Source organism: Camellia sinensis, chromosome 3 (assembly GCF_055761805.1).
Source record: "Camellia sinensis isolate YWXY chromosome 3, ASM5576180v1, whole genome shotgun sequence".
Taxonomy (NCBI): Eukaryota; Viridiplantae; Streptophyta; class Magnoliopsida; order Ericales; family Theaceae; genus Camellia; species Camellia sinensis.
Genome location: NC_138963.1, coordinates 5,839,151 through 5,859,791, shown reverse-complemented (window position 1 = coordinate 5,859,791; position 20,641 = coordinate 5,839,151). Strand labels below are relative to the sequence as shown.

The window sequence follows — 20,641 nt, the reverse complement described above, 5'->3', positions numbered from 1 at the left end:
ATTGCATTGTTATGCACCAATTCACTTGCAATTATCATTCTTTCTCCTCGCGCGTGCGACTACTCACACCATTTTTGGTTAAAAGTGTTCAGATTACGTTCCAATGCTCACACCATTTTCGGTTAAAAGTGTTCGGATTACGTTCCAATGCTCACACCATTTTCGGTTAAAAGAGTTCGGATTACGTTCCAATGCTCACACCATTTCCGGTTAAAAGTGTTCGGATTACGTTCCAATGCTCACACCATTTCCGGTTAAAAGTGTTCGGATTACGTTCCAATGCTCACACCATTTCCGGTTAAAAGTGTTCGGATTACGTTCCAATGCTCACACCATTTCCGGTTAAAAGTGTTCGGATTACGTTCCAATGCTCACACCATTTTCGGTTAAAAGTGTTCGGATTACGTTCCAATGCTCACACCATTTCCGGTTAAAAGTGTTCGGATTACGTTCCAATGCTCACACCATTTTCGGTTAAAAGTGTTCAGAATACGTTCCAATGCTCACACAATTCCGAAACACTGGGATAAGTCCCTATGTTTCTCTCTTTGTCCCATTCCTCACACGATTTCAGTGTGTCTGGAATTTATCTTTACGAGTCCAACGTGGTTGGAGTGTGTCACCATTTCGCATCTATTGTACTCTCTATTGCATCACATCTATTACATCCATTGCACCATATCTGTTTTATCGCTTGGTCTACGGAGACCTTAAATCCTGCATCATCATTCACGCTGTTTTGCGTATCGTACTTGCATTTCTTCGCACTATCTTGTGCACTCCCGGTCTAGGAGACCTTAAATCCTCTAAAGGTGCAATTCCTTTGGTGTTTGTCGTGCCCGAACGACTTCCGGCGGTCTGGTATAGCTACCTGCTTGTGTTTGTGGTGAGTTCCTAGGAGACCAACTGAGACGGTGGAAACTAGAGTTCGAATGGCTTATGCCTAGAACGCAAAGGTTCGGGATTTCCGAGACTAAAGTCTGGTTTAAATACCCAAGGGTATATCCTCGGCTTGAAATCTGTCTGGCAGCCCCATAGATTGAGATAGCATCTGTATGCACCTCAATTCTGGATACAGATCCAACCTAGTCTGTCACCCTGTTGGAGAATAGGGAAAGCTGCGACCATAGTCAGGGAGAAAAGTAGTACCTGCGGTTCAACCAAGAAGAAGCGAGAGATCCCCAGCAGCATGAGGTAAGTCATTACCAATTGCCCCTGTGAGGTACCTTCATTTCCTAGCTATTACATTGCATTTCAGTTATTACATTACAGTGCATTGCATGAATCCTCAACTTTCAAATTGGCTTCGCGTAGCGTATAAGTCCACTCTTTCAAATCGGCTTCGCGTAGCGTATGAGTCCAACTTTCAAATCGGCTTCGCGTAGCGTATGAGTCCAACTTTCAAACCGGCTTCGCGTAGCGTATAAGTCCACTCTTCAAACCGGCTTCCCTTAGCATATAAGTCCACTCGTCCCTGGGCTTTGACATTCACTCCCGTCACTTGTGACTTCCGAGTTCTGTCAAAGAGGGGCAACTGTAGACACACCATTTTTGACCGACCTTAAGACTCAGACGTCACCGATTGAGCGCTTGGTGATGTTGCATATGTGCTTGTTCAGAAGTCTCAGAGTCGTGGCCGCGAGCCCTGCCTCCGGACTTCCGAACCCTCTTCTGTGCCTTGCCTCGGTTTGCGAACCGGACTCCTTTTTCTCTGTTTCTTTTCCTGAGGGGAGGGAGAGGTCCCGTAGACCATCTCTCAGTGGCCATGGGCTACATTTTGTGGCCGTAGGCCATTTTGCCCATTTCGGAGCCCGGTTCCGATTTTTCGGGACTATTGGCCGTGTGCCTCGGTTCGGGACCGTCTAACCATCTCCGTTTGCCCCGATTTTTGGCATGCTTCTTATTTGCTCCCTTTTGAGGGACACTGGGGTCTGAAAAACCCACTTCGTGGCCGAACGCCACTTTCGGTGCTTAACAGCCAATTTTCGGGACCCCGAACTGCGTGTTTTGGCCCCCGAGCTTTCGTTTTGCATCGGTTTTTGTTCATTTTTGGCAGGTACCTCTGTTTTATCACCAGGAAGGTCACTGAAGGGTGGGAGGCTAGTAATTGTTGCAGCAACCAGTTATCTCTCCTCCGGAGCCTCCCGGCGCCCGTTTTTCTGACTTCCGGGCCAATGTTGAACACCCTGGGGTTAGTGTTGCCAACTTTCAACCACATATCTGTGATCTACACACTTGGGAGGACCCTAAAAACAAATGGCCGGCCAGTAATTCCACTTTCCATTTTTGCCCCTCCTCTTCAAATGCAATGTTGAACACCCTGGAGTCACTGTTGCCAACCCCAAACCACATATATGTGATCTACACACATGAGAGGACACCAAAAGTTGGTGGGAGGCCAGTAATTTTGCCGAAAAGCCAACTTCTTTTTGGTCAAAAGTGGTTCAGCATGAATCCGGGAAGGAGAAAAAGCTGCGCAGCTTCACTGAAACGGGCGTAACTCTTTGTACAAGAGGAATTAAGATATGAGGCCACCACCATTGGAAAGCTTACTTCCGGGGCTTCATTTTTCACTCACGAATCTCCCAAGTCCAAGTCCGGGGGGGAGAGATGTGGTTGGTTGAAGTCCGCTTGGACTGAATCTGCGCGGCTTCACGGAAAGGGGCATAACTTTTTCTACAGGAGGAATTTTAATGCAAGGTTTGCGCCATTGGAAAGCTAACTTCTGGGGCTTCATCCTAGGGGATGGCCGGCCACTTTTTCTGGCCGGCCGGCCATTTTTTTCTTTGACCTAGCCGGCCGGCTATGTTAAGTGGCCGGCCGGCCACCTGCAGCAAAATACCTGGCCGGCCTGCTTTTTCAGGTTGAGTGCATTCCAGCTGTGCCTTGGTTTTCCCCCAAAAAATATCTACATCCGGGGCCCCTTTTGAAAGAAGAAAAAGGCTCATTTTTCTCTCCACTTTGGAGGAGGCTCTTCTCTCTCTCTCTTGAATTTTGCTGGCCTCCCAACTCAAGAAAAGGGGTTACAAGGCTTGCTTGGAGGAGATACATAGATAGCACCCCATTTCCTTCAAGTTTTGGGTTCCATTTCTTCATCATCTTCAAGCTCTACCACCACCCTTCCATTCCAGCAGCAAGGGGAAGAATTCCAGCAGCTTAGAGTCACCAAATCTGGTCCAAGAAGCAACAAAAGTGTTGGTCTTCAAAGGTAAGTCCAATTTCCCTCTTTTCTAGCTCATTTTTGCACCATCTCTAAGCCATACATGCTTATTAATTCAAGCTCCGGCCCTAACTGAAAGTGGCCCTCTTTTGAGCTCATTTTCACTTTTCATTAAGGGCTCAACCCTGTTTGAGCCCTCCATGATGCACTTGCTTCATTGATCCTCTTATATGTCATAATCTTGCATGCTATTTTTGGCCCATGAGTAATCTGTTTTTGAGCATGATGTAATCTGTGAATGTGCTTATTTTGGGCCCCTCTTCAACATTGTTGAAGGGCCCCTCACCATTTGGTGCCTCCATGTGTCACTTGTAGTTATATCCCTTATTTGGCTCCATTTTTGCATAAATTGGCAACCCCCTTTGCTTCTGCTTTTGGACCTTGGTCCGAACTGAAAGTGGCCTTATTTTGGCCTATACTTCATGTTTCATTAACATTGTTTTTCTGTTTGATGATTATTTTGTATACTTCATGTTATAGCACCTTTTGAGCCTCAATCTTGTGCCTTTTTTTTAGCATGTTTGTATATTGATTCGAGGCTTTCCATATAATGTAAACATTCATATTTTTGGTCCCTCTTCAATGTTGTAGAAGGAAATTTTTCAGTTTGGATTTTGCTTATATCACTTGCTTCATTACCCCTCTCTTGGCCCCTATTCTTGCATGCCATTTTTGCCATACCTATGCTTGCTGTTTGGCCATATTTATAACTGTAAAAGTGCCTTTTTTGGGACTGCCCAGCTTCCGTCTTTGCATTACATGTCCATATTGTGCATGTTTGGCATAGCTATAGGCCATTTCGGGTGCCTAAATCCGTGTTTCGGGACTTTTTCATGCATCGGGTGTGTTTTCGCCTCATTTCGGGGCTGTTTTCCCCCATATTTTAGTGCTGAAATTCCATTAGAATGATTGCTTTGCATTTTCATGTCATTAGCATCGCTTTTGCATCGCCTCGGTTTGCGTGCCCGTGTGCACGCATTTCGAGGCACCTCATTTTCTGCCATCGGCATCTTATGTGAGTGTGGCTGAGGCTCTCTCATGTTAGTATAAGTCCTTGTTGCATTTTCCATGTCATTTGCATCGCTTTTGCATCGCCTCGATTTGCGTGCCCGTGTGCACGCATTTCGAGACACCTCATTTTCTGCCATCGGCATCTTATGTGAGTGCGGCTGAGGCTCTCTCATGTTAGTATAAGTCCATGTTACATTCCATATGCCATTTAAGCCATACTGCATTGCGTATGCCATCGCCTCGGTTTGCGTGCCCGCGTGCACGCATTTCAAGGCATCTCATTTTCATGGCATTGTGCATACTAGGTTGTATCTTAGATCGCATTCATGCATTTCCTCAGTTTGCGTGCCCGTGTGCATGCATTTCGAGGCATCTCATTTTCATGGCATTGCGCATACCATGTTGTATCTTAGATCTCATTTGCATTTCCTCGGTTTGCGTGCTCGCGTGCACGTATTTCGAGACATCTCTTTTTCATAGCATTGTGCATGCTAGGTTGTATCTTAGTTGCATTTCATGCATATCATGCATATTGCATCACGTTTGGGATAGGAGTTAGCCCGGGCACGGGAAACGAGGCGCATTTCGTACTCCGAGTGACGGAATGAATCTTAATTCCCCAGTCACCGACACTCCGGATTACCCATGATGGAGTTAGGTTTTAGATGTATTTTCATGTGCATTCATCTTATATTGAATTGTGCATTTCGACTCCTCGGCCATCATGCCTCGATATGCGTGATTGGTGGCACGAGGATCGAGGCATGCATATATCTGTGAAAATACATTGCTATGCCCCTTTCCTGCTCTCTGTTGCAGCAAATAAAGGATCAGCAACTTTTCGGGACTTGGCACGCATTTCGAGGATAACTGCTAAACAGAGGCTAATTGGGGCATCCCGGTGGATTTCTGCGCAAGACAACCCGGACACGCAATCATCCATCAGAAGCAAGGCAATCCCTGGCTTGCACGCCAGTTTCTTTTAATTTTTCTTAGTTAAATTGTTAATTAATTAGGAATTTGTACATTTTTGGACTGTAACATTTGGACTGTAATATTCTTTCATTTGGGACTGTATTATTTATTCGGACCCTCTGCGCGAGGGCACAACTGTAATAAGTGTGGGTGAGTGTGATGTATGTCTTCCAACCGCACGTCTTTCTCCCTTTTATTTATCCGCTTATGATGGTTAGATTAGGGCATATTTAAATTAGCATACAGTATGACAGCATGTTTGCATTCATTCATCTGTATTGCATGCGCCGGGCTCGGCGCATCATACTAACTGCATTGTACTTTCAATTCCAAATTGAATACATGATAGTTGTAGCATTCCGTATACCATGTATAGAATAGCCGAGCCTGCTATAGTTGTATTTTTGCATGTGTTGCATTAGGCATTTCTGTATACTTAGGATCATGCATGATTTCTAATGTAGTTTCTATTTTGGCTTGGAGTACCCGGTGAGTTTTATGCTTTAGCATCCTTGCATGCGTGTGAGTGAATGCCATGATAGCATGCTTGCCATGAGGCTAATTGCTTATATGATATATCTGCCTGAATGCCTGTGGGTGAAGGTTGGGATACTTGGATTGGAATAAATCATCAACTGTTTGTTTTAAGCCCACTAGATAGTGGCAAAACCATCCTTTCTAAGCCCACCTGCGGGTGGCAAAATCTGCATTTTAAGCCTACTTGCGAGTAGCAAACCAACTTTCAAATAAACAAGCATGAAATGTTTTGTTCCAATTCGGGCGACCCGGTCTATACTTATATGCTGTGTGCATCACATAGTAACCTAGGCTAATAACCGAAATAAGAACACACAAAGTTTTCAAAAATAGATATCATGGTTAGTAGAGGCCGATCTTTGATCGGGCGAGCGGGGGTGCTCACGAAGTGACCTTCCCCAATCGTACCCAAGTTCCCGAGCCGAGGCAACTTTGGTGATGACGGACACGTGGCCTTTGGCACCGAGTCAGGGTTTCCTAAATTTCCCATTAAAAAATATTTAGGTGGCGACTCTGTATCTGGCAAAGCAGTCCATGTTTGGCACTTCTTTCGAAAATCTGTTTTCTCAAAACGATTTGCCGGATTTGGACTCTTTGGTTCAGACTTAGAACCGTGACAACGAAATCGAGAGTCCGAGCTGTGGCGAGGTCCCCCGCGGGCTTGTTACAACAGACCGGGCCCTCCAACAAAATTCGACAACGGGCAGTCTCCTCTGCGCCCTCATAGTGATCCCTCACCACGGCCGACAACGGAGCCCAGGGCTGCCAGGTGATCTGAAAATAAAATGCAGTTTATTATCTACCGTTATTGAAAACATACGGTGCGAAGCAAAGCCAAAAAATAAACTCTAAGGTTGAACATACCTCCGCGGCGGTGATGGTGTCGAAGTATCGGCGGAAGAAAATAAGAGACTCCCGTGGTCTCCGCACGCATCGCACATCGAAGCGATGAGAGAAGGGGACGCCGAGTGGGATCTCCTCGTCGGGTACTGGGGCAAGCCTAGGAAAGTAGGCATACACCCACAACTGTAGAACATATATCAGTATGGCTATCAAATAAGGCAAAATACAGAATAAAGCAGAAATGGCAGAACCGTGTGTTGTGCAGTGTATTGTGCAGAGTATGCAGTGTATGCAGTGTGCAGTCAGTGTAAAGCAGAGTATATGTGTGCCGGGTGTGCAATGTACAGTCAGTATGGGGCAGTGTACAGTATATGTGCAGTGTGCAGAATACAGAAAGCAGGAAGCAGAAATGTAAAAAGTGAAGAGGACGTACCTCCCAGGCTCGCCAGTAGCCACCAAGGAGCTGTCCGCTGAGGCGGGAAGAAGAGCTCATATAACCGTATAATGTGGCCAGGCCTGCGCCACCCCAGTCATAATGGCGGATCTTCCTGACGTCCACCAGCGCGCTCAACAGGCATAAGGGCACGGTGTTCGCCCGATCGGTAAAGAGAGTCGTCCCGAAGAGGAACATGATGAAGCCCCGCGCATACTGGTCCACCTCCTCTGGGGACATCTGCGCCTCCTCTGGGGACATCTGCGCCTCCTCTGCCAAGGCCGGCTGGACCCGGAAGTGGCTCTCGATCCAGGAATACCTGACAAACCCTGCTCGAGCGAGTGGAGGCTGAGTGCCGAGCAGGTACAGCTGGGCAGCGTCCCACTCATCCATATCCGTGTCGAAGGGGATCGGATCACCCCCTACCCCAATGCCAGTAAGCATCGAGAAGTCGTAAGGGGTCATTGTCATGTCCCCTGCGACGGAGAAGTGGAAGGAGTTGGTGGTATCCCACCACCTCTCCACTAGAGCAGCAAGCAAGGGCCTGTAGGTAGTCAGTCGAGAGAGCCCTCTGCAGAAGATGCCAAAACCGACCTCGTCGACGATGTCACGAACCGCGTCTGGCAGCTCTAGGTACCAGTCCCGAGCACCGGTATTCCCACACCCGCGGATGGTATGGGAATCCCCCTGTAATCAAAAACAACAATTACAAGGCAATATTCAAAATGCAGTTCTAAGAAGCATATAGGTATACAGCATGTGTGCATGTTTTCAGATTCAAACAGATACCGGGTACCGGTGTGCTCACCAGTGAACTACAACGTGTGATGTGTCAGCGTGTTTGGGTAGTTCAGTACAGTATAGCATGTGTGCATATTTTCAGACTCAAGCAGATACCGGGTACCAGTGTGTATGCAGTGAAATACAATGCGCGCCGTGTGTTCGGGTGATTCGGGGTCAGTGCAGTATGTGTGCATGTGTCAGTCCTAAACAGATATCAGTTGCACGTATGTTTACGATCAACAACAGTATACAGTATATCAGAATTAAGCAGTTAAAGAGCATAACCAGCTACGACAGTTTTGCATCCTACATTGCAGAAAGTAAAGCAGAGAAGGAAAGTTACCTCGGAAGCGCCGAAGGACAGGTGGGAGGTAGGCTCACGCAGTAGTAGCTCGGGTGGCACGTGCCTATCAAAGCTCCTGAACTGGCGTAGTCCGTCAGGAAGCATCACATGAACCGCGGGCCTGTAGGTCTTCGTATCGAACGGCCGGACGCGGAGTGGCAAGGGCTCGGCCTCAGCGTCCATCTCGAGCTCTGGAGGGATCCCGCCCTGTGGAAGGTCGTCCGCCATCTCAAAGAGAATGTGAAAATGGCCGGAAGACGGAAAACCGGGCAAGAATGCGAAAAGTCAACAAAAAGTCAAACCCCGAGAGGGTCGAAAAGGGCCGGAAAAGCCGGAGTGTGGAAAAGGTATAGAGATCGAGAGGAACTCGAGGGAAACAAGCCCCGAGTGACGGAAATCAAAAAACAAACACCGAAACGAAGTTTCGTTCGGTTGAAAATGTCTGAAACGCAAAGGAGATCGCGAATCGAACAACGAAATGGGAGCTGGAACGCAAGAAAACGAGGAGATCGAAGGACGAAAACACTCTAGAGAGAGAGAGAGGCAATTTTCGAGCAAGAGGATGTGAGAAATATAGGGCTAGAGGCCCTATATTTAAAGACCCGTAGCGAAATGACAGAACTGCCCCGATACAGGGAGTTTTTGCCGGTCGGCCACACTCTTTGCCGGTCGGCAATATATTGTGCCGATGGAATTTTATGAAGGCCGATGGACGGCCGGTGATGCATTCTGATGGCCAGTGGGCATCCGGTGGCCTCCTACAGTGATTTTGGAGCCTCCTACACCCTTTTTTGAGTTATGTGTGGGGTCTAGGGCCTTTAGTGCTCAAAACAGTGCAAAACAGTGCATTTCCGACGCTCAACCGGCCTCTATTGTGACCTCGGATCGTGCCTTCTGTGCGTAGCACTCGAATTCGTGCAAGGTGTATCCTTTTCGTATCCTTTTGGCTTTTACAAAGCTCACAAGTTGCCCCATGCGTATCACATATCAATCGCACTGTCTTGTGCATTTCAAATCAATTGCATTGTTCTGTGCACTCGCGTTGTCTAACGCATCGCGCTGTTTTGCGTATCTTATTGCATTTTGCATGCATTCAATCGCGCTGTTTTGCGCACCTCATTGCATTTTGCATGCATTCCATCGCGCTATCTTGCGCATCGCACTGTCTTGTGCACTCGGGTTATCTAACGCATCGCGCTGTTTTGCGTATTTTATTGCATTTTGCATGCACTCAATCGCGCTATTTTGCGCGTCTTATTGCATTTTGCATGCATTCCATTGCGCTATCTTGCGCATCGCACTGTCTTGTGCACTCGCGTTGTCTAACGCATCGCGCTGTCCTGCGCACCTCATTGCATTTTGCATGCATTCCATCGCGCTATCTTGCACATCGCACTGTCTTGTGCACTCGCGTTGTCTAACGCATCGTGCTGTTTTGCATATCTTATTGCATTTTGCATGCATTCCATCGTGCTATCTTGAACATCGCACTGTCTTGTGCACTCGCGTTGTCTAACGCATCGCGCTGTTTTGCGTATCTTATTGCATTTTGCATGCATTCCATCGCGCTATCTTGCGCATCGCATTGTCTTGTGCACTCGCGTTGTCTGACGCATCGCGCTATTTTGCGCATCACACCGTCCTGTACATATACGGTCTAGGAGACCCTAAATCCTCGGAAGGTGCAAGTCCTTCGGTGTTTGTCGTGCTCGACGGTCTAGGAGACCTTAAATCCTTGGAAGGTGCAAGACCTTTGGCGCATTGATGTGCACAGTTCGCTTGCATTGTTATGCATTTCTTGTGCAATATATACGGTCTAGGAGACCCTAAATCCTTGGAAGGTGCAAGTCCTTCGGTGTTTGTCGTGCTCGACGGTCTAGGAGACCTTAAATCCTTGGAAGGTGCAAGACCTTTGGCGCATTGGTGTGCACAGTTCGCTTGCATTGTTATGCATTTCTTGTGCAATATATACGGTCTAGGAGACCCTAAATCCTCGGAAGGTGCAAGTCCTTCGGTGTTTGTCGTGCTCGACGGTCTAGGAGACCTTAAATCCTTGGAAGGTGCAAGACCTTTGGCGCATTGATGTGCACAGTTCATTTGCATTGTCATGCATATCTTAAGCCGCACGTTGTTGCGCATTTCAAGTTCTCTTGCATTGTTATGCATTTCTTGTGCAATATATACGGTCTAGGAGACCTTAAATCCTCGGAAGGTGCAAGACCATTAGTGCATTGATGTGCACAGTCCATTTACATTGTCATTTATCTTAAAGCCGCGTGTTGTCGCGCATCCCATGCAACATGCATCATTTGCATTTCAAAAAAAAACAACAAAAACAAACAATCGCATTGTCATGCATCATCATAAATAGTTGCATTGTCATGCATTATTGTATTGTAGCTTGCATGCATTCACTGCATCACCTCCGCCTATGGCTTGCGCCTTTCCATGATTGAGCTTGGTCTGGTATGTGCCCATACTTTTCATGTCGAAACATAGTTCAGTAGACCGTTCTATGTTAGACACGGCTTGTATGTGTACATGCCTTTCCTAGGCAAGATTTGGTTTGGCCCGCAGGCCATATCCATTATATTGCATTTCCATTCCATCATTGTAATATTTGTAGATATTACATTGTAGTTTGCATGCATTCATTGCATCACCTCCCGCCTATGGCTTGCGCCTTTCCATGTTGAGCTTGGTCTGGTATATGCCCATACTCTTCACGTCGAAACATAGTTTAGTGGACCGTTCTATGTTAGATGAGGCTTGTACGTGTACATACCTTTCCTAGGCAAGATTTGGTTTGGCCCGCAGGCCATATCCATTGTATTTCATTTCCATTCCATTGCATATTTGTAGATATTGCATTGCAGCTTGCATGCATTCATTGCATCACCTTCCATTTATGGCTTGCGGCTTTCCATGTTGAGCTTGGTCTGGTATGTGCCTATACTTCTCGTGTCGAAGCATAGTTCAGTGGACCGTTCTATGTTAGACGTGGCTTGTATGTGTACATGCCTTTCTTAGGCAAGATTTGGTTTGGCCCACGTGCCATATCCATTGCCATTTCCCCAGCATTTTCATTATATATTACATTGTAGTGTAATTTTTGCATCCAGCATTAGGATCGTAGTCCTTTCCCCAGCGGGTCGTTTCCCCACTTGTGTCAATCCCCCCAATACTTGTTCTTGTGTCCGTCTACATTACTCATAGTTCAGTAGACCGTTCTATGGTAGACGGACTTGTTACCTCCATCAATCTATTGGACATAGGTGTGGTTTCGAACCGCTCATGATTGGATCATGATTCAATTGCATTGCATTTTCATTTGCATTGTTTATACATTGTTTTGTATATATTGCATATCATTTTGCATCCATTTTTGCATTGTCATGCATGTTGCTAATAACATCGTACCTGTTAAGTTTGCTTTCTTTTCAGGCACGATATTGTATGTACGGTTCATTTGAGGCTGGTGCAACCAGACGAGCCGCACAGGTATTGTATTCTCCAAGTGAGACGTATTGAGAATTACATAATTCTCTTACATCCTTTCTGCATTTTAGTGTAGTTTGGTGTATGCTAGCTTAAAACTATCACATGTTATGCTTCGTTACAGCTTTCTTTGCATGATCATAAGTTATGTTTGGCTCTGTGCATTATCTTGCATTTTGCCCCTGCCTTCGGGCGCATATCTTGATTGTCTTGTATGTTTGTCTGAGTCTTCGGCCTTGTCAAAAATGGGCCGTCTCTGGGCTTTGACATTCACTCCCGTCATTGTTATGACTTTCGAGTTCTGTCAAAGAGGGGCAACTGTAGACACCCCATTTTTGACCATCCTCAAGACTTGGACGTCACCGTTTGAACACCCGGTGATCATCCATGTTTGTGTTCGTTTGGAGTTCCCGGAGGTCTCGGCTACGCGCTTTGCGTCAGTATCCCCGAACCCGACTGTTTAGTGTCTGGTTTTGCACCAAACACTTGTGTTTTGCCTTGGAGGGGCAGGGAATGCCTTGTGAGGCATCCCCACACATCACCAGCCATGGCCAGAGGCCACCGGCTGGTGTTTTGTTGCCATCGGCAATGTATATTGCCGGTCGGTAGTCCATTTTGTCAAAATGGCAATTTTGAGCAGCCGACTACTGTTCATCTGCTTTTGCAGATATTTTAATACAGCTGGCTTGCATTTTGTTCCCCTCCATACACGTGTATGGAGGGATGGCTTCCTTGTTAGCTTCTTGAGTAAGCTTTACAAGATTGGCTTCTCTATAAGAGGAGCCCTCCTCTCTTGGCGTTAGGTTAGACATTTTAGAGAGAAAAAACATTGTTAGAAGCTTTGGTTCTAGGGTTAGAACTTATACACATTCTATCTCTATATCTCTCACTCTTGAGTGTTCTAGGTGTATTTGTTCATAGTATTGCACACAAACACCTACCATTACACCTTCCCTTGGCTATTGAGGTTCTAAGGGATTGTTTTCAGAGTTTTGGAGCTGTTTTGAGCTCAAAGAAGCTGCTGGAGCTTCATTTGTGAAGAGGGTCTTCAAGGGTAACAATCTTACTCATTTATTCCCCATTTTTGCATACTATTTTTTCCTATCTTAGAACTGTTTTTGAGCTTAGTGTATAATATAAAAAAGTTATATTTTTGGGCCCTCTAAATAGTTTGTTTAGAGTGTTTTGTGGTTTGGAGGTGTTTGACCCCTCTTAGGCCTTGAGAGGTTCCATTTTGTGCTATTTTGAGTGAGCTCCGGGACCTTGGTGTTTGGGCCTCCTCACCACTGAAATCTTGAGGGACTTCAGAGCGAGGGCGAATTTGTAATAAGTGTGGGTGAGTGTGTGCATGTCTTCCAACCCCCACTTCTTTCTCCCTTTTACTTACCTGCTTTGATGGTTAGTAATAGGTCATGTTTAATTTAGCATACCTTATGCTATGCATGCGTGCATCCATACATTTGTCTTGCATGCACCGGGCTCGGTACACCATGCTAACTGCATTTGTACTTCAATTCCAAATTGAATACGTGTATCAATTGATTGCATTTCACATGCCATGTTTAGGTTAGCCGAGCCTATCTTAGCTGCATCTTGCATGTGTTGCATTAGCCGTCTTAACATGAATTAGGATCATGCATGTGATTACTAACTAGTTTATTGTTTTGGCACGGAGTACGATGTAAGTATTTTCATTCTTTATCATATCGCATGCGTGTGAATGCTATCATGACAGCATGCTTACCATATGGCTAGGTGCTTATGTGATAAACTGTTTGACTGTCTGTGGGTGAAGGTTGGATTGTCTGAGTTGGAAAAACTCGTTGAAATCCGTATTTTAGCCTACTTGCGAGTAGCAAATTCCAAAGTACTTTTTAAAACAAATGGATATACAATGCTTATTTCCAAATTAGGCAATCTAGTCTATACTTGTTTGCCGTGCGCATAACATAGTAATGTTAGGCTAATAATTGGTTTAAGAACACATAACGTTTTCAAAAACGGATATCATGGTTAGTAGAGGCCGATCTTCAGATCGGGCGAGCGGGGGTGCTCATAACTGACCTTTCCTAATCGTACCCAAGTTCCCGAGCTGAGGCAACTTTGGTGATGACGGACACGTGGCCTTTGGCACCGAGTCAGGGTTTCCTAAATTCCCTCATTTTAAAATATTTAGGTGGCGACTCTGTATCTGGCAAAGCAGTCCATGTTTGGCACTTCTTTTCAAAAATCTGTTTCTTAAAACGATTTGCCGGATTTGGACTCTTTGGTTCAGATTAAGAACCGTGACACAAATCGAGTCCGAACTGTAGCGTGTAGCGAGGGCCCCCCACGCAGGCGCGTCTATAATTACCTACAGAAGCAAACATAACAGAGAGTGGGCCAGGCTCAGTGAATAGTAATACTTAAATAAAACGATGCTTAACTTGAAACATAATAGAGCATTGCATATGAAAATACAGAGTTCAAATAGTTAGTCTGATTCTGTGCTAAGTACGTAACGACCTTAGGCCTAATCTTGCAACATAAACATGATGGCTATAAGCCCTTAAGTATAATGGCATGAAGCCCTTGAAACATGATGGCTAGAAGCCCTTAAACATATGGCATGAAGCCCTTAAATACCTTGGCATTACGCCCTTGGATAATTTGGCATTAAGCCCTTGAAACATACTTGTATGAACTCAAGAGGTGTCTCACACAGATTCTAGAGGTGGCTCACGTCGTAGAACTTAGTTCCGTGTAGCACTTTGTTTCATATCATAACAACTTATATTGAATGGCCATAGGCCCAGGGTCTTACAGAATGAAAGTATTTCATCTTTTCCATTTCTTTCTTTACATATCGTAAAACATTAACATAGTCACATATCGTGCGTGAACAAAATGCTAATGATAATCATTAGCTAATGTAAAGTGTACAATGCTACTACTACTCACAGTGTTGCGATGACGTGTTAGTTTCTCTCGGAGTGTGTCCTGCACACATCCAAAACTTACACATTAGTTCATTGTTTTCTCATCAATTAACTTTTTGTTTCACTTCACTTCGAAGGCATGTATAAATATTAAAAAGGCATCAAACACATATTCCGACAATATTAGAGGATTCTACATGCAAAACGGAGCAGACAGTGTTTTTTAACATGAGCCGCACGTGCGGCAAGCTCTCCCGCACGTGCGGCAAAATGCCCCGCACGTTTCTTTTAGACAGTAGCCAAGCCCCTATTTTTCACCATTTCCCGCACGTGCGGCAGGACCTCCCGCACGTGCAGCGATTCTGCCCAAAATTGCCCGAAAATTCTTGCAAAATCCCACATTTTGGTGAACATGAATAAGGCTCAAAATAACTTTCATAATTGGTAAAACATGGCCCAAAATCATATAAATACAATGACAATTATATACATCAAACTAATATACTTTAGTTCAACATACACAAGTCCCTGAGAGTTCTTTCTTTACATACCCATAAGTATACTTTGATATAAAGCCATGCCCACATACTTGAGTTCAAAATAAGAAGATAAAGTATAACTTCTCCATGGTTAATTCCAATTGAATCAAACAACTAAGTAAGGTTATCTTGTCCATTAACTTCTTATACACATATAGAATCATAATTCCAACCCCTAAGTGACATGACCATGAGGGTATTTCACACATCTTAAGGAGAAGAACAGTTATAGGGGTTAATTGAGATAGCCTTCTACATACCTTGTGCTTAAACTTCCTCAAATTCCCAACCTTTTCGATGATCTCCTCCCTCTACCCTTCAGTTTCTCTCTCTCCTCATCTTCTCTCAGGAGATATATGGTTCTTAAGTCTTAAGGTCAATAAGACTCTTGTAAACATGTATATATATAAAGCTTGAATAGGGATGAAAATAGGGACGAAAATTAACCGTTTAAGCCTCTCCAAATTGAAATTTCACGGAAGCGCTTAATATTACTTAAAAATTATGCTGATGACATATATGAAATCAATTTCGGATAATTAAGCCTCTAAGGCTTCCAATTTCTAATTTAAACATACTCGTGTAACAGATACTTGTCTTGTTGAACAGATAGACTCCCTTAAACATGCCTTAAACATGGAGTTCACTTTCTTGACCATAATTTCTCATAGAATTTCACGATGAGCATTCAAAAGCCTAAAACAAGAACTGAAAATATATCAGAAAACTTATACGAGGGTCGGGTTATTACACTCTCCCCCCCTTAAATAAGTTTGGTCCGCCAAACTTGTTTTACCTTAGGGTAGAAACAAATGTGGATACTGGTGTTGCATTTCCTCCTCTCTTTCCCAAGTCGCGTCAGTTCCGTAATGTTCTTGCCACTCCACTTTTACCATTAGAATTTCTCGATTTCGTAATTGTTTCACTTGCCGGTCCAATATGCGGATTTGTTTTTCCTCATAAGTTAGCTTGTCATCCAGTTCAATTTGGTGGTAATCAATGACGTGGGATGGATCCGGAAGGTATCCGCGAAGCATAGAGACATGAAACACATTATGTACTTGACTCATATGTGGCGGACGGGCAACCCGGTAAGCTACTGGACCCATTCTTTCCAAAATCTGAAAGAGACAAACATATCGGGGTGCCAACTTACCCCTTTTCCCGAATTTTGGGTGTCCTTTCATCGGAGTAACCTTCGCAAAGACATGACCATTCACTTCAAATTCCAAATCTCTCCGTCGGTTATCCGCATAGCTTTTCTGTCTACTTTGAGCAGTTTTCAATCTCTCCCGAATAATTTTAACCTTTTCAATGGTCAACTGAACAATTGCAGGTCCGAGTAAGGATTTATCTCCAACTTCAGCCCAACATACGGGAGAACGACATGGTCTTCCGTACAGAGCTTCATAGGGTGCCATTTCAATACTTGAGTGGTAACTATTGTTGTATGCGAACTCTACCAATGGTAGGTGGGTTTCCCAACTTTCTTGAAAATCTAACACACTCATTCGGAGCATATCCTTTAGAATTTGTATCGTTCTTTCGGATTGACCGTCAGTCAGAGGATGGAAAGCTGTGCTAAACTTTAATTCTGTACCTATTGCTTCTTGTAAACCTTGCCAGAATCTGGAAACAAACTTTGGATATCTATCTGATACAATTGAGACTGGAACGCCATGAAGCCTCACAATTTCGTTCACATAGAGTATCGCCAGTTTATCCGCATTGTACTGAGTCTTCACTGGTAGAAAATGGGCGGACTTAGTTAACCAGTCCACAATGTCCCATATAGAATTCATACCCCGAGGTGTCTGTGGTAACCCCACAACAAAATCCATGGTCAGATGTTCCCACTTCCATTTTGGGATTGGAAGGGGTTGTAATAATCCTACTTGTCTGTGATGCTCTGCTTTCACTTGCTGACATTGCAAACACTTAGAGACGAATTCCGCAATCTCTTTTTTCATGCTTGGCCACCAAAAGTTTTGTTTCAAATCCCGATACATTTTAGTACTTCCCGGATGCATGGAAAATCTTGAGGCATGTGCTTCTTCCATCAATTTCCGTTTAAGCTGTAACACATTAGGGATGCATATTTGATTTTGAAATTTGAGTACCGAATCCACTAAACTGAACCCCGATTTTGGTTTTGTTTCCAACTCATCACATACCTTCCTTAGCTTATCATCCTCCATTTGATGTAACTTGATCTCTTCAAGTAAGGTCGGTTGAGCCATCACTGTCCCTAGTACTGCCTCCTGCCCACGTATCACAAACTCCACATTCATTCTATCCAATTCACTTACCAATTCCTTTTGCTCCGTAAACAAGTTGGCCAAATCTCCCATATTTTTCCGACTGAGCGCATCTGCAACCGTGTTGGCTTTACCAGGATGATAATGGATCTGTAAATCATAGTCTTTAATCAACTCTAACCACCGACGCTGCCGTATATTCAACTCCTTCTGGGTAAAAAGGTACTTGAGACTTTTGTGGTCAGTGTAAACTTCACAGGTAGTGCCATACAAATAGTGCCGCCATATTTTTAAAGCAAAAACTACCGCTGCGAGTTCAAGATCATGCGTGGGATAATTCTTTTCATGGGGTTTAAGCTGTCGTGAGGCATAGGTGATAACCCTTCCACCTTGCATAAGCACGCACCCTAATCCTTTATGGGACGCATCACTGTAAATTACAAACCCTTCGGTGCCAGACGATAATGCTAGAACTGGCGTTGTGGTTAACTTCGTCTTCAATTCCTGGAAAGCAGATTCCTGCTCCTCTGACCATTCAAATGCAACTCCCTTTCGAGTCAGTTGTGTAAGTGGCACAACAATTTTGGAAAAATCTTGAACAAATCTCCTGTAATAGCCAGCTAACCCCATAAAACTATGCACTTCAGTCACATTGGTAGGAGTCGGCCAATTCACAATCGCCTCAATTTTGTGTGGATCAACAGAAACTTCTTCCTTTGTGATAATATGCCCCAGAAATGCCACCTCGAGTAGCCAGAATTCACATTTCTTTAGCTTTGCATACAATTTCTTTTCCCGGAGGGTTTGAAGAATTAAGCGAAGATGGGTCTCATGAGCTTCCGCATTCTTTGAATAAATGAGAATATCGTCAATAAAGACCACCACAAATTCATCCAAATAGGACTTAAAGACGTGGTTCATCAAATCCATAAAGGCTGTTGGGGCGTTAGTAACTCCGAAGGGCATAACCAAAAATTCATAATGACCGTACCGGGTTCGAAAAGCTGTCTTCTCAACATCATCAGCCTTGACCTTTAATTGATGGTATCCAGATCGTAGATCAATCTTAGAAAAGACTTGTGCCCCTTGAAGCTGATCAAATAGGTCATCGATTCTTGGTAATGGATACTTATTCTTGATTGTGACTTTGTTCAGTTCCCTGTAATCGATACAAAGCCGGAGTGTTCCATCATTCTTCTTCACAAACATAACTGGTGTATCCCACGGAGATACACTCGGATGGATGAATCCTTTGTCCAGTAAATCTTGCAACTGCATTTTCAATTCTTTCATCTCAACAGGTGACATTCTATACGGAGTCTTAGAAATGGGTTGAGTTCCTGGTGCTACTTCAATTGTAAACTCAATTTCACGGTCTAATAACTGCCCTGGTAATTCTTCTGGAAAGACGTCCGGAAATTCACAGACAACTGGGATCATGTCGGTATTCCCATTCACCACTTGCCCCTCTAGCACACTACATAAATACCCCCGACACCCTTTTTGAATTAATTTACAAGCCTTTGCTATGGAAATCAAGTAAGGTGGAGAAGTCACTCCATGTCCCTGAAAGGTAGACTCTGATTGTCCCGGAGTGTGGAAACTGATTTGTTTAGTCAAACAATCTATAGTTGCGCCATATTCACCCAACCAGTCCATTCCCAGAATAATATCAAAATAGGCCATATCAAGAGGTAACAGATTGGCATATACCCGGATATCCCCAAGTTGGAGTTCACAAGCAACATATACAGAAGCACAAATTATAGGGTCTCCCATAGGTGAAGACACACATAACACATAAGACAGTTTTTCTTCAGTTTTATCTAACTTAGGAGCAAATAGTTTTGACACAAAAGAGTGGGTGGAGCCAGAATCAAACAATACATGAGCGAAATGACCGTGAACAATAAATGTACCTGACACCACTGTTGCCACATTTTGCACATCTCCGGAAACCAATGCGAACACCCTACCTTGTCTCGCAGTATCTTTATTGTTAGTAGGTTTAGCAGTTGTCTTAGTGTTGGAAGTCGGTGCAGACCTCACTGAACTTGTAGCGGTCCTATTATTACTCTGTTGATTTCTTTGAGGGCAACCCTTGATCAAATGACCCGTCTTACCACACTGAAAACAGGCTCCAGACTTTCGGTAGCACGTTCCACGATGCTTCTTCCCATATTCTGGACAAGTCGGCATTGAATCCTGACTAGGGGTAGAAGTATTTGAACTCCCTAAAGTCTGCTTCTTGTTAGGCGTAGTAGGTGACCCCTTCAACCATTGAGTATTTTGCCTCTTCCCTTTCCATTCCGAAATTCGACTCTGAGTAGCGAGATTCCCTTCTGCTATAACAGCCCTCTCCAGCACATCAACGTAAGTGGGTAACTTCAACATGTTGACCTTATCCAGGATAGCGCTCCGCAATCCCCCTTCAAATTTACGCGCCTACTTATAATCCGTGTCCACCATATGAGGTGCAAACCGAGCTAATTCTACAAATTAGGCTTCGTATTCGGCGATGGTTTTGTTCAGCTTGTTTGAGAGTTACGAATTCTGTTACCTTCTTATCCCGCATGCTTTGAGGGAAGTACTTATCATAAAACAATTCCAAGAATCTGTCCCATGTCAATCCTTGGTGTACAGTTCTCGTAAGCATCCACCATCTGCGTGCCTCATCCTCAAGAGTGAAGGCAGCCAGTTGCACCTTTTGAGCTTCTGTGTAGGAAAAGACTTCGAATAACTTCTCTATTCCCAACACCCACGCCTCAGCTTTCATTGGTTCTATTCCTCCTTTGAAGGATGGCGGTTTCATCTTTTTAAACTCCTTAGTAAGGGTGATAGTCCGGTCTTCAGCATGGAAATTTTGTACTGTCGGTGGAGGTACCGGTGGTGGCGGTTGTTGTTGTGGCTGTTGCTGTTGTTGCCATAGGGTCTCCGCCATTTTCATAATCATTCTCTCCATTCTATCCAGCCGTGCAGAAGTAGTATCTTCTGCATCTTTTGTCCTTGTTCTCACCATTGCCTACACAATAATCATTTATATACAATAGACATATTTCAAAAGTGTTAGCATTTTCAGAGTTTACTTAATGTTGCCATCGCTCTTTCATATACTTTCAGGATGTCATGCAAGATGCCTAAAGCTTTTCTAGACACCCTAAAGCTCAATGGATCCGTGTGTGAGATAGTAACTCGTGCTCTGATACCACTGTCACGCCCCAAACTTGCCCCTAAAAGTTCGGGCATGACCCATTCAGGAACAGACATAATCTGGTATATATAA

The 20,641-nt window shown here is 44.4% G+C and overlaps 1 protein-coding gene across 1 annotated transcript; it reads right to left on the bottom strand.

Annotated features, from left to right (window-relative positions):
* Positions 1–15,897: 15,897 nt before the first annotated feature.
* On the bottom strand, positions 15,898–20,377 carry LOC145820886 (uncharacterized). Its single transcript, XM_082917569.1, has 4 exons — positions 20,228–20,377; positions 18,505–19,803; positions 16,564–17,907; positions 15,898–16,422 (listed from the first exon to the last, which is right to left on the bottom strand). The coding sequence occupies exons 1-4, from the start codon at positions 20,375–20,377 to the stop codon at positions 15,898–15,900; spliced, it is 3,318 nt and encodes a 1,105-aa protein (XP_082773695.1).
* Positions 20,378–20,641: the final 264 nt, after the last annotated feature.

Excerpts from the sequence above, each read along its gene's own strand:
- LOC145820886 (XM_082917569.1), bottom strand. The coding sequence starts at position 20,377 with ATGGTGAGAACAAGGACAAAAGATGCAGAAGATACTACTTCTGCACGG. Across the intron at positions 19,804-20,227 it reads CACCGGTACCTCCACCGACA|GCGCGTAAATTTGAAGGGGG; the intron begins GTACAAAATTTC and ends GATTATAAGTAG. Across the intron at positions 16,423-16,563 it reads GGGAAACCCACCTACCATTG|TTGACCATTGAAAAGGTTAA; the intron begins GTAGAGTTCGCA and ends GCAATTGTTCAG.